Below are 14,755 nucleotides of genomic sequence, written 5' to 3'. Positions count from 1 at the left end.
TGATGAGCAGAGATTTCCTCTGCTCATATGAAGCCAGGATAAATCACACACAAGACTTAAAATTATATTTTGTGGAGGCTTTATTGTCTTCGCAATTAATTGTTTCTTATATGTGAAATTAAAGTAAATACAAGCTTCGTTTCCACTGAGGGAAATGGTGTCAGCTTACAGAAATAGACAGGAGGTCTGTGAATGACGTGTAGTTACATTTCTGGGGAGGTGCACGTCAGGCTATGGCATCAATTCAAAGCAGAAGTATAAATACAGCCTTATGTATTGTGTAGCAAAGCTGAGTAATTGCACACGCACATATCAACATCAGACACCTTTAAGATAATGTGTACCAAAAATCTCTTTCCTGTCTTGAAGTTAACACTCTACTAACCTTTTGTTTGGCTTTGATCCTCGTCTCATGGTACAACCAGGAAGTAAACAGCTCTGGTCATGTGACAGTTTACACTAAACATGTGACACTACACATGTTTCATTAAGACTCTTTATTATTTCAATATTTGCTGGAAATGCATTAATGTATCATTCGGTAAAAAAAAATGAGCCTTTTAACTGATGGATGGATGGATGGATGGATGTCTCCCTCCTCAGGTGTAAGCAGCAGGATGCACAGTCTCCCCTGAACGTCACCTCAGTATGACATCATCAGGCCCCACATCCCCCCCCCTCCATCTCCACCACTGTCATCATCACATCTTCTTCTGGACTGGATGGGCACCTCATCAGTCCTCACTATGGTCCCGCCTCCTGCTGTCTCTCTGGCTCTGGATTGGTGGACAGGTGGTACAGGTGAGCGCCTCCCACCAGCACTTCCACCCCCACTCCATAAAGATACCTGGTGACATCACTCTGGGTGGGCTGTTCCCCATCCACGCCCGCGGCCCCCACGGTCTGCCCTGTGGAGAGCTGAAGAAGGAGAAGGGGATCCACCGTATGGAGGCCATGTTGTACGCTCTGGACCAGATCAACAGCGACCCTGACCTGCTGCCCAACATCACCCTGGGGGCCCGCATCCTCGACACCTGCTCCAGAGATACCTACGCTTTGGAGCAGTCGCTCACCTTCGTCCAGGCGCTGATCCAGAAAGACACGTCCGACATCCGCTGCTCCAACGGAGAGCCGCCCATCATCCGTAAACCAGAGAGGGTGGTGGGAGTGATCGGAGCGTCAGCCAGCTCCGTGTCCATCATGGTGGCCAACATCCTGCGACTGTTTGAGGTAAATGATATACATGTAACACACAGGTAATACACCTGATAACATACAACATGTAGTTAATACACCTGGTAATATACAGGTAATATACTTGGTAACATACAGGTGACATGCAGGTAATACACCTGGTAATATACCATATGTTCAGTCCATCGATCCATCTGATGTGTGGCGATATAAAAGGTTGGAGTGGAACAGAACATCCAGCAGGTTGAAGCTTCTGCTGTTTATTGTTTTCACAGCAGAGCTCAGGTTTCTGGTCTGATGTGGTCCCTGGAGGATGTGAACTCTTCAAACAGAACAATGTGTCATCATGTATGTTAGTTGTCTCTGTTTGTGCGGGATTAATGTCCTAAATTCAGCCTCTCAGGCAGAACTGGAGTCGGCCTCCGGCTGACAGTCTGAACCGGGGCAGAGGACAAAAGTGAACAGTGCAACATGTCAACATTTCCACATGCTGGTTGGTTAACAGAGAAGTATGGAGGGACAGACAGATGGACAGAGAGACAGGTGAACAGACAGACGGAGGGTGGATGAAGTAGTCTGGTTTGTGGATTAATGTTTTAAACAGACAGTTAGTGTCTGGATGACTGACCGTCTCTAATGACAGCCTTTAATGACTGCGTGTGTGTGTGTGTGTGTGTGTGTGTGTGTGTGCGCGTGTGCGTGCGTGTTTCAGCAGATTATTATAACTGAAACAGCAGAAACACTCGGCCACAGAGGTGCATCATGGGAATATTTTACCATTGTTATTATGGATCGTTCCTCTTTCCATCAGTTATTTTAGCGGATGCAGATATGGATCTGAGAGACGTTCCTGGTTCCTGGTGGTCTGAAATCTCAGCTGGAACAGAAACAGGTGTCTCTCGTTGGAAGCAGACCGAGTTTAGTCGAGCCAGTTTGATCAATATAGCCAAATATGATTTATTATAATTTTGCCTCAAAGATCTTTACGATCTGTGCCGGATACGACACCTCTGTCCTTTTCCGATGGTTCAAAATTCCTTCTTGCAGAACCTGCAGAGAACGGTGCTCCTATCAACAGCTCCATCTGGGGGATTTTTTAAAATGTAAATGTTCCATTCATGGGGCCGAGCAGCATCGTCTCATCTGCCTCCATCATGTGACAAGGACACCGTGGCCTTCAATGACACACAGGGTCAAAGGGCACCAGGGAAAGCATTAATCTGCGCTAATTTTTAATGCATTATTTTTAATTCATTCATTTTATCATTTGTTTATCCATCGCTTATCCTGTTTGGGGTTGCAGAAGGGGTGGAGCCTATCCCAGCTGACATTGGGCGAGAGGCGGGGTTCACCCTTGACATCACCAATTAACCTGCATGTCTTTGGACTGTGGGAGGAAACCAGAGCACTGTGAGGAAACCCACGCTGACACAGGGAGAACATGCAAACTAAGCACTAACTGCTACAACTGTGCCGCTATTATTTTCAGTTTGATTATTAATTGAAATTAACACGTCATTTTGACAGCATTAATAATAACAATAACTTTATTTATTTATATAGCACCTTTCAAAACACTGTTTCAAAGTGCTTCACCAATTATACAAAGTGATACATCTCCTCGTCTATTTAGGGTCTATTTAAAATGGGTCTCGCTGCAATTTGAAGGCATGAGCCTGCTTTAGTTTTTATGCAGGTAAAGAGTGAATTTCAATAGTCAACTTTTTTTAGTCAGTGAAGAATAAAAATGACATTACTGACATGATTGGTCAAAGGTAAATTGAAATCAAAAACCTCGTCTCCACCAAACCCTTTCAGTCCAGTCCCTGTGGAACCAGCAGTAACCCTTCAGACATGGTACCTAGACCCTCGGTGTGTTCAGACAGTCCTCTTAAATGTGGGCGGGGTTGTTGTCACTCACTGCTCCGTCCAGCACTCGCTGTATTTCCTCATCAGCGGTGACACAGATGGAAGTCTGCACCTGGTTTATCGTCCACAGAACGAGGCTGCACGCCCACATTTTCACAACAAAATAGAACAGGCTGCAGTGAGAGTCTCTCTCCATGGGATATTTAAAAATAGCAGCTTTGTGCATTTAGTCCTTCTCAGGCAAGCTCAGGGGTTTAGTGTTGCTGTAGCCCACAGGAAGTGAGGATTAGAATATTAATCTATTAATCTATTAATTAATCTATATTTTTAAAGTCATTACTAAAAGTGTGTGTCATATAAAAACTAAAGTGATGCTCAAAGTTGTCACAGTGAAATTTAAGGTGTGCTGATGGATTCACGTCATCAACTCATGCATTGAGTAACATTACAAGTTAACGTTCCACCTTAAAAGTTGCCGGCAGTCGGCCCAGTGAATGAAGTTATTTTTTTCTCTTTCATTTTATAGTTGTAGTTTACTGATGTATGAACAGAGGTTACATAAAACCAGAGTGAGCGTCCTCTACTGACCAATCAGACTGCAGGGTTTCTAGCTCCACCTTTTAGTACCAGATCTGTGTGCTAGGTACCCCAACAGAGGGGGGACCAAACATGGGGACGCTAAGGAACGCTTCTGTTGGGACCATCCACAACTTTACACTGTGGAAATGGAAACAGTGCGTTCCAAACCGAACTGAACCGTAACATACTGCTCGGCTCCTTAGAGAGTTGTCCACTAGCTCACCTAGTGGAGCAGACATCCCATGTACAAAGGCTGTGTCTTCGCCGCAGCAGCCGGGGGTTCAGTTCCAACCTGCGGCCCTTTGCTGCATGTCAACCCCCAGCCTGTTTGGGGAATCTTGGTTTTATAGACACAGAGGTGAGTGTCATTGGCATAACAATGGAAGTTGAGTTCTTGATTGAATATTAATCTGCCCAAAAGAAGCATGTAAATACAGATTAAAAGAGGACCTAGTGTAACCGAACTCAGTTATGCTTCGCTGTACCTGCTGGTAAGCAACCCTCGGAATCTGTGTCGTGTATTCAATAATGAGGAGGCTCGTCGTCCCTTTTACACCGCCCTTTATTCTCTGAACAGGAACAGGATATGTACTGGTCAGTCATGCCGTAGGCTCAACACAGGCACCTCACACACAGCACGCTACAAAAGAACAGCATGTTAATTTTAGCATAAAAGCTAGCTGTTTCACAAAGTGCATTAATTAACCCACTTGTAACTCATCCCAGTTACATTTCCATAACACACAGTGAATATATGTTCATATGGTGAACATACAGACACAATATTTGCACACAGTGCTATGATCAACAACTCACCTCAGGCACGTCTCTCATTAAGTGGCAATGTTGTAATGCCTGCAGTGGCATTTACCTGCTACCTCTGAGAGAGGGTGCCCTTGAGCCAATTACCCCGGTATGACCACATAACTACATATTGCATGTCTTACACATTATAGCAATAACAGGAAGTAGAATTACATGCAATAAAAACTCTGGTACACTAGGACAGGAGCTGCGGTGCCAAATTGCAAGACATAGGGACAGAGAGTGGTGACAGATAAATAACTCCAGTGGACAGTAGCAGGAGAGGAAATGTGTATTTTCATTTTTGTCCCTTACTGCGAATTTTTGCAACACATAGAATAAAAAAAATGCATCAGACTCAGTGTGCAAGGTTTGTGTGTGTTACAGTTTGTTTCACAATCGATAAAATGGACTCAGTGTGCAAAGGTCTTAAATATGGAGACAAGTTGTCACATGTTCAGTGTTTCATGAAGACACAGTGTCAACCTGTTCATATGAAAAGTGACAGAGACATATCTGAGGGGAGAAATTCAAACCCCGCCCACTTTCTCACCTCTACACACCCGACCAATCACAGTGTGAGTTGGCTGTGATGTCAGAAAGGTTTCTGACTTCAGCTTCATGTGTGTCTGTGAAAACGACAAACTGACCTGAACACAGAGATCGAGCTCCACTGAAGCGTCTGATGATGATGATGATGATGATGATGATGACTGTCATAACGAGGTCTGCTTTTAGGAGCTCGTTAATGTAAAGTCCTTCATTAATCTGCACACACACACACACACACACACACACACACACACTCAGTGTTTTGTGTTAATGTGATTGTTCTTTGACACACATTCAGCTGCTGTTACACAACACTAATCCTCTGTGTGTGTGTGTGTGTGTGTGTGTGTGTGCGTGTGCATGTGCGTGTGTAGCTCTGCTCTGTTTAAGTCCACCAGTGTTCCCAGTTTGACCAGAGGTATGCATGTGTTTAATCTGACCCTGAGTTTTGAGTGAAGGAGCAGAAAGATCTCAGTTCAGTTCAAAGTGAACTTTGTAGTGTGAAAGCAGTCACATGATTTATGACATCAGATCTGTGACTGTAACACCAGTTAAAGTCAGTTTTTATTAATAAAGCACCAAATCATAACAGAAGTTATCTCAAGACATTTTTTATTCAGAGCAGGTTCTACATCATCAAACTCTGATTCAACAGAGAGATGCACAGTAACGAAACTGTGAGGTGTGGGAGCACAAAAGCTCATGGGAGGAGGCAGAGTCAGTAACGTGCATTAATGAGACGTGACTGTATACAGATGGAGAGAGGAGCTCAGTGTATCACAGGAAGTCCTCGGGCAGACTAGCAGTGCTCCTTAAAGTAAAAGATGCTTCCTTGGTAGAGCAGGTTCTCCTACAGAGGCTTGGGAAGACTCTTTCCTAGCATTCGGTGAACACACATTGGAGCAGGCTGGCTGGTGAAGAGGACACCTTTAATTCCGGCAAATCATACAGGAAGAATTGTGGGTACTCTGTGCCCGCTGAGTACACATACATACACGCTTGATAATTCAGTAGAATCGTAGAATCGTTCCTCGGTAGAAGGATCCTTGACATTGGAACAGATTCGATGACAAAACCACCTTAAAATTCAGCCGTGTAAGGATCCTTCCTTGACTTTGAGAGGCATCGTAGGCCTACATCAGCCTAACTAGGGGCTGGTCCAAGGCAAGCCTGAGCCAGCCCTAAGTGTATGTGTCATGAACTGTTAGGAAAGTGAGCTCATGATCCCGAGAGAGCCCAAGAGAGTAGTTACAGATTCCGAATGATACCGTAGAAATGGAACCCAACCTGAGCCCAAGACAATAGTAACCAACCCTGATCCAAGCCAGAGACAGTAGTAACCAAACCCAACCCTGGCCCAAGGCTGAGGCAGTAGCTGGGGCATCGGTGGCTTAGTGGATAGAGCAGGCACCCCATGTACAAGGCCGCAGCGCCCCGGGTTCAACTCCAGCCTGTGGCCCTTTGCTGCATGTCATTACCTCTCTCTCTCTCCCCCCTTCACCCTTAACTGTCCTATCTATAAAGGCAAAAAAATGCCCAAAAAATATCTTTTAAAAAAAAAAAAAAACCCAAGACAGTAGTAACCAACTCTGACCTGAGCCAAAGACAGTAGTAACCAAACCCTACCCTAGCCTGAGCTTGAGAGAGTAGTAACCAACTCCAAGACCGAGCCTAAAAGAGTAGTGACCGAATCCGACTGATACAGTAGTAACCAAACTGGACCCGGGCCCAAGACGGTAGTAACTGAACCCAACCTAAGCCTGAAATCAAAAAGACTGAGACAGTAGTACCCAACCCCAACAAGAGCCCAAAACAGTAGCAACCCAACCCAACCCGAGTCTGAGAGAGTAGTAACCCAACCCAACCCAAGCCTGAGAGTAGTAACCGAAAAGGCGGATACAGTAATAACCACACCGGAGCCCGAACCCAAACCCAAGAGAATACTAACCAACCCTGACCGCTACAGTAGTAACCAACCCCAACTCGAGCCTGAGACAGTCGTAACCAAACTCAAGCCCGAGCCCAAGAGAGTAGCAACTGAACCTAAACTTAGCCTGAGAGATTAGTAACCAAACCCAAGCCCGAGCCAAGAGAGTAGCAACCGAACCTAAACTTAGCCTGAGACAGTAGTAACCAAACCCAAGCCCGAGCCCAAAACAAAAGTAACCAGACCTGACCCTAGCCTAAGCCTGAAAATGTAATAAACAAATCCAGCCAATACAGTAGTAACCAAATCGCATCCGAGCCCGAGAGAGTAGTTGCCAAACTCAATCTAGCCTGATGAAGGGAATGTAATGTTACTGAAACACTGAGTTTGTCCCTGTCACTTTGTTGTTACCATGGTTACAGCTAGCCAGTGTACCAAACCTAATTACACATGTGACACCTTGTAAATGACCATCAAAAGGTACACACACATTACACAAAGTCATCAGCAGTTATAAATAATACATTTTGAGTCTTACCTTTGGCATATGTCAAATTTTAATGTATGCTGTTAACTGAGCTGTTTACATAATCCAGCCATCGCCGTTTAGTTAACATTATGGTGGAGGAAGATGACAACAACCGTAGTGGGTGTCGTCAGTGCCATCCTCCTCTGTTCCATCAGTCTTTCAGAGACACTAAAGTTCTGTCCAAGTACACCAAGCTTCAGGTAACAATAGGAGATATTTTGTTTGACGTCCTCCATCATTAGCCAGATAACGTTAACTAAGATGAACATTTACCACCTGAAATAACCAGTGTGATAATAAATACTGATTATTGATTATTGGTCCGTGTGTTAGATCCCTCAGGTGAGCTATGCATCGACGGCTCCGGAGCTCAGCGATAATAACCGGTACGACTTCTTCTCTCGAGTGGTTCCTCCGGACTCGTACCAGGCTCAGGCCATGCTGGACATCGTCAAAGCTCTGGGCTGGAACTACGTCTCCACGCTGGCCTCTGAGGGAAACTACGGAGAGAGCGGAGTCGACGCCTTCATGCAGATCTCCAGAGAGGCTGGTACGTCAGGGTTCTACTTTCTGATTTTTTCTGTTTTGAAAAAAATAGGTGTTACCTCTCTGGAGTTCTAGAATGAACCACCAAACGTTGTTCAGGGCTTAGGGTAAATATTTAGCTTCTGCGGTATGACAACAGCAGCCCCTCTTATATTAACATGTATGAGTCGTGACAGTGTGTGATCATCAGAACCAGAAGGTTGTGGACAGTGTGCTCCCAAACTTGGACATGGTTTATGCTCATCATCTACACAAGTGCTCATTCACATGCTGCGTCATTTTTTGTGCCAAAGGGCGAGAAGGCAGGTTGAGCCTGGTGTTGCTAAGTGAACCTAACCTACTTACCAGAAACCCTCAGAGCTGATTATCTTCCAGACGTTGTTTTTTTAAGTAGGGCTGTCAGCATTAATGCTTTGTGTTGCAATTAATGTCCAAATAGTTTTTTCTTTTTAACCTCTCTAACTCCGCCAGGACGCCGGCGTCCGCGCTCCCCCCCTCCTCAGTTAAATGGTATCTCCCAGGCGCACTACAACATCAAACCATGTGATGTTTGGTATCACCAGATTCAGGAAGCTCTCGGCTTCCAGAATCTGGCATCGTTTTTCTTTTATTTCTTATGGGTTTTGCACCAGAGCAGCCTAAACACACAAAGTCCAAAATCGCGATGACAAGCCATGTCATGCCGTTTTTCGACGGGAAAAGTTAAAGGATTACTCACGATCTTATGTGGAGCAGCAAGTGGGGACTTAGCTGGTTTATAAAAGGTAAGAGTCTCACTCCTACCACTATTTTTGGCTGAGATATACCGTCTAGAAAGGGGGATCATAACTTTCACGTTTCATATGGCTTTATTTGGTGATATTTTCTGGTGTTTCTGTGTCATAAACAACATCAGCTATCATAATCACACCTGATTTCAATAAGGTACAATGTTTGAAGCTGGCTGAGTGTTGTTTGATCACTGATAGTACTGTTTTGAAGCAGAGTGACTGACTTGTCATTTGGAGCTCCGCCTGGATCTTTTCATGGTAAAAACACTGTAGAATGGTCATACTTCGAGCAGTCTTCTTCAAATTTGAAACAAGTGTTCATTGATAGTGTGCCTACAGCCCCACAGTGTCATTTACCTGCTCAGATGAAGCCACAGACAGTTATTCATCCTGAAACACGTTTTTTATTTTATCTTAGGCAAAATCTTCAATTTTTTACTGACTTCAGAGGCCCATTACTCTGTCTCTGTATCACCTAGAGTGTTTCTGACACTTTCACAAGAAACTTCAGGGAGTTTTCTTTCTGGCAAGACCTCATGCATGCATGTAGTCAGAGCGGTTTAATTTGGGTATGTCATCTTCGACGCACCCTTACTTTGTCTCTTTAATGCACCACTGCACTTTTGAATGGCTCCTTCTACTTAAAAAAAAAACCTCCCAGACAGTTCAGTTGCTTACTCAAAAGTAACCTGCACCTTGAGTCAAATGGAATTAAAATATCACCGAAGTACTTCAAGTTTGAGCTACACCTACGAGCTGAGCCAACAGGCGCAGCTAATCAGACTTATGTCAGCAGGAAATCGCATTGTCAAAGGCGGCACAGCACCATTTTGGAGTGAACAAAACGTCACAGACCTGTGGATGAAACTAAGTCCTATGTGTGATTCTTCCTAGAAAACTCTGCTAGCTGCTAGGCTAATTTATACAATGTAAAATAGCATAGGCTTGTGCTAATAATGCTAGCATGTTGTATTTGTGGGGAAAATGTGTCCAGATAAAGACAAGTGTTTGTCTGTGAATGCTGCGAGTTATAGTGAAGCTGATTTGTGTACTTGTGTTTGAAATTATCTCTGTTAAGCCATGTTTAATGTGTGTTTGTGTGTTTTGAATCAACTAAACTTTACAGCACTTCACAGAAACCCTGTCGCCGACTAGTGTTTTGAGGGTGTAACTGCAGAGTGACACAGACACAACACTGCACAAGTATATCATATATTAAGGGGACATCCTCAGGTTGGCATGTTGTGACCAGTTATATGTCGTACCGTTAGGGGGGAACAATAGTTTGACACATACAGGACCTTTATGAATCAGAGAAAGACAGTAAACTGGAACTCCTGAAAAGTGCAAATGCTGTCACATTAACCACAGATCACTGGACGTCAGTGAGTGACTTCAAAACGGTTCTGAAATGCAAAATATTGGAATTTTAAATATGCGATTAAAGATGCACTTTATCTCAATTTACTTCTGAAATTCAGCGATTAATCATGATTGAAAATAATAATCATTTGACAGCCCTAATTTTAAGTGTAAAGTAAAATATTGTCTGTGGGACAGATGTAAATCTTTCTAAAGCTCTGCACTAAAATGATCAACCTCTCAGACTGATCTTTACAGAACAAAGGCTGTGATTGGTTGCTCCTCATCACATGACATGCGGTGCATGTTGCTGTATTCCAAAAGTTGAACGTTGGTTTTCCTGGAAAATAGGGAGCTTGGGCGTCACATTTCAGTCTGTTTCATGTATTTATGTGAGGAAGGGTACAGTCTCCTCATCATGTTTTCAGCTCCTCATGTTCATCATCATTTATTCACTCAGTCTCTTTCTGCTTTTATCCACAAAGCTTCTGTCACACCTCCCACAGGAAACAGTTCATACACTGCGGCGCCCCAAAATGTAACCATGTCTGAAAATGTCATCATATTTACATTCAACCTCATTAAAAATGTAATAAAACCCAATAATGCTAGAACTCTACCAATAATAAAGTAAAATGTCCTCACTGATATCGTAATAACATTTTTACAGATGATGTAATACCTTTTGTAATAATGTAAAAAAGTATGCTTTTTTCTGGAAATGTAAAGTTTGGAAGTAAACAACATTTGTAATTCTGTCAGTGTCACGTCAGCCTCCTGAAAACATTCAGAACTGATGTAAAGTTTTAAAACGTCAACTCTAGGTTTTAGGTAGAATTTAAATTTACAACAGATGGCAGGTGGTGTGTTGTTATCAGGCAAATGTTCATTACACTTAAATCCCTTTCCACTCCCAGAGTGCATCTGAGATCAGACACCATCAAAAAATCACAACAGCTGGAAAAGATGGCGAACATTACACGGTCTCTCTCCCTCACGCTGACTCTGTCTGTCTCTCTGTGTACCTGTCTGTCTGTCTGTCTGTCTGTCTGTCTGTCTGTCAGGTGGGGTGTGTATTGCTCAGTCGGTAAAGATTCCTCGTGAGCCAACAGCCGGAGAATTTGACAAGATCATCAAACGTCTGATGGAGACGAGTAACGCCAGAGGAGTCATCATCTTCGCCAACGAGGATGACATCAAGTAAAATCACAAACAACATCAGTTCATATAAACAACAACAAAACAAACCGATCACGTTCACAAACTGTGGTCACATGACTCCACTCTGACCACTCCCCTGTCCTCCTGGTAGGCGTGTCCTCGAGGCGGCAAAGCGTGCTAATATGACCGGTCACTTCCTGTTTGTGGGGTCGGACAGCTGGGGAGCAAAGAGCTCACCAATCGCAGAGCTGGAGGACGTCGCCGAGGGCGCCGTGACCATTCTGCCCAAACGGGCTTCAATAGACGGTAAAAATAAAAACCATTACCATCACACTTACATAACAACATACAAAACATAACATGACGTAACATAACATGACATAACATGACATGACATGACAAGACATGGCATAACATACATAACATATATGACATGACATGACATAACACACAGCATACCATACAAAACATAACAACATACAAAACATATAACATAACATATGGGACATGACATGACATTAACATGGCATAACATACATAACATAACATACATGACATGACATAACCTGACATAAGATAACATAACGTACATAACAATATAACGTGATATAACATAGCATAACATCTGTCACATGACATGACATTAACATGGCATCACATACATGGCATACATGGCATGACATGACATAACCTGACATAAGATAACATAACATACATGACATGACATGACATAATATAACATGACATGACATAACAACCATAACATAGCATGCATAACTTAATATAAGTTACATAACATTTGTGTGTGTGTGTGTGTGTGTGTGTGTGTGTGTTGAACAGGCTTCGATCAGTACTTCATGTCTCGTTCCCTGGAGAACAACCGCAGGAACATCTGGTTCAATGAGTTCTGGGAGGACGACTTCAGGTGTAAACTGACCCGACCTGGGATCAAACTGGACCCTGACAAGAAGAAATGTACAGGTACACACAGCTGAGGGGGTGGGGCCTACCTGGTGGTGAAACACCTTTCAATCAACACAAACAGCCCCCCATGTCATGTGACCATGTGTCTGTCCCTACAGGCGAGGAGAGGATTGGCCGGGACTCATCCTACGAGCAGGAGGGGAAGGTTCAGTTTGTGATCGATGCAGTTTACGCCGTCGCTTATGCTCTACACAGCATGCACCTGGATCTGTGTCCCAGCAGCCCTGGAGTCTGCAGCAACATGGACCCTGTGGAGGGACGCCTGTTTCTCGACTACATCAGAGCTGTCAACTTCAACGGTAAGAACACACACTGAAAATATAAATCTCCATCAAAGCAACATTACAACATCAGATCTGCAGCACCTCACGTGGAAGACAGACTGGACCTCACCTGTGAGCATCTGGTAGCCAGAGTTACTGCAGAAGGTGGACTCATACCAACTAGATATAGTTGGACTTGGCTCTACACACAGAACCAGGTCTGGACTCTTTGCTGGAACTGCTGTATCCAGAGAACCAGATGGTTCTTTGTTCGAAGGGAAACATCTGACTGAGGCCTTAAATTCAATCCAGAGGACTATCTCTTGCACCTTAAGGAAGGCTGGGGACCTGCATTCACACAGTTGTGGTTACATGTTGTGAAAGCCCTTCAGAACCTGCTGGTGAACGCTGGCGGTGAAGGAGGCCATGAAGCTGATGAAGTCTTTTCAGGCTGATTGGCCCAGAGGACTCCTGAAGCAGCATTTGTAGGCCAGATGGATTGCAGCTTCTGTGGTTGCCAAAGTGATGTAGGAGTTCAGGGACAAGGACTTTTGTTGGTGTCAAGGTTTTAGTTGAAAGTCTTGGCTCCATCAGATGACTGGCTCCATCATTCCCCAGGCCATAGGGAGCAGGGAGGAGAACTGATGAATGGGGCTAACTGGGGAAATAGCTCTTTTAGGAACTCCTAAACCTGACTAAAGCATCCTCCATGGAAGGAGTAGATCTGGAAGTCTTGTGGAAAGCCTTACCTTTATCCCTGGCAGAGGATTCTGAATTAGTATGAGGCTCTGCGGTAACAAGGCACCAGGTTTGTATGAGATTCAGTATGAGATGTTGAAGGCTCTGGACACTGCGGATCTGTCTAGGTTGATTCTTCAAAGTCTCGTGGAGGTTCCCAGGTAGTCAAAATGACCTGGCCCAGCATCAGCCCAAACTCAGCATGCCAGATTAAATTAGCTGGGCCACATCCAGTTGCCCAACTCGGCTGAGACTTGGCATAAATGACACCCCAGAATCTGGCAAAATGGGCTGGCCCAATTCCAACGGCCGACACTGCCATTACTGGGCCGTTATCAGAAATGACCTGGCCCAGTATTGGCCTGAACCCAGCATGCCGGATGAAATTAGCTAGGCCACGTCGCGTTGTCCAACTCAGCTGACACTCGGCATGAATGACGCCCCAGAATTAGGCCAAATCCGCTGGCCAAACGCATGTGGTTACATTTGGCTAATGTACACATGTGGCTGAGTTTAGGTAACAAGAGGTGGTTGGGTTTAGGAAAAAAGAACAGGGTTTGGCTTTACAATCTTACAGGAAGTGAACACCAGCATCCTGGGTGAGAGTCCGGGGTTGTTGGACCCATTCACCACCCCTCCCCCCGTCCTACTTGGACTTTCACCCCCTTAACTCACATTGTTGGCCTGCCACATTTCCCCTGATGCCACTGGGTACCATTACACAATAACAGCGACCGGCGGGTATCATGCTGACATTAAAGTACGGCTTTTTTTTGTCAGTGTCTGACACTGGAAGTCACTGCCTATGTGCTGGTGCTTGACGAATTTGGAGTGAGACTAGGTTGGCTAGGTACCCCAACAGAGGGGTGATGAAAAATGGAGACTTTCTGTCGGTACATCCACAACTTTTCACAATGGAAATGGAAAAATAACCTTTCTAATGAATACTGAACTGAACTGGATTGCTCGGTGGAGACAAGGCTTGAGTGTCTAATCAGTGGTGTAGTTGACCTCCTGTTGTAGTTTGACATAGATGTGCTCCTTTACTCCTCTTTCAAACATCTGTCTTCTCTGTCTAACATGAGGACACTGAATATCCTGTCCATCAGATGGAGCTGACCTAAGGAGTTACTGGAGGACCGACTGACCTGATGACTGAGTCTTCAGTCACTTTGAAGTCCACCATGACAGAAAGAAACTGTTTTCAGAGCAGCACAACAAACTGCAGCAGCTTCATTCTGTGAGACATCAAATCCATATTTTATAAAGGTGAGAAGCTGCGGCAGCTGGAAGACTGAGAGGATTTCATCTCTAAGAGCCGGAGCTGCACGCCATGAAACCGGTCTGTCTCACTGCCTGTCTCCCTCTCCTCATGAATCTTCATTTTCTCTGTCATCTGAATATTTAATCTGTTCACCAGAAGTGTGTTCTCACTGAGGAGGTTGACGAGCTCCATGTTTGGTTCAAAGAGATCAGA

The 14,755-nt window shown here is 44.4% G+C and overlaps 1 protein-coding gene across 1 annotated transcript in view; it reads left to right on the top strand.

Moving 5' to 3' along the window:
* Positions 1-637: 637 nt before the first annotated feature.
* grm6a (glutamate receptor, metabotropic 6a) overlaps positions 638-14,755 on the top strand; it is a 31,226-nt gene continuing 17,108 nt past the window's right edge. Inside the window, exons 1-6 of the mRNA XM_078169705.1 lie at positions 638-1,230; positions 7,788-8,004; positions 11,197-11,332; positions 11,445-11,599; positions 12,134-12,274; positions 12,376-12,576. Coding sequence (XP_078025831.1) covers positions 649-1,230; positions 7,788-8,004; positions 11,197-11,332; positions 11,445-11,599; positions 12,134-12,274; positions 12,376-12,576 — 1,432 coding nt within the window. The 5' untranslated portion in view covers positions 638-648. The remainder of the gene's footprint in view (positions 1,231-7,787; positions 8,005-11,196; positions 11,333-11,444; positions 11,600-12,133; positions 12,275-12,375; positions 12,577-14,755) is intronic.

Source organism: Epinephelus lanceolatus, chromosome 8 (assembly GCF_041903045.1).
Source record: "Epinephelus lanceolatus isolate andai-2023 chromosome 8, ASM4190304v1, whole genome shotgun sequence".
Classification (NCBI taxonomy): domain Eukaryota; kingdom Metazoa; phylum Chordata; class Actinopteri; order Perciformes; family Serranidae; genus Epinephelus; species Epinephelus lanceolatus.
The sequence above is the reverse complement of the archived record's forward strand: the minus strand, read 5'-3'. Positions and strand labels throughout refer to the sequence as shown.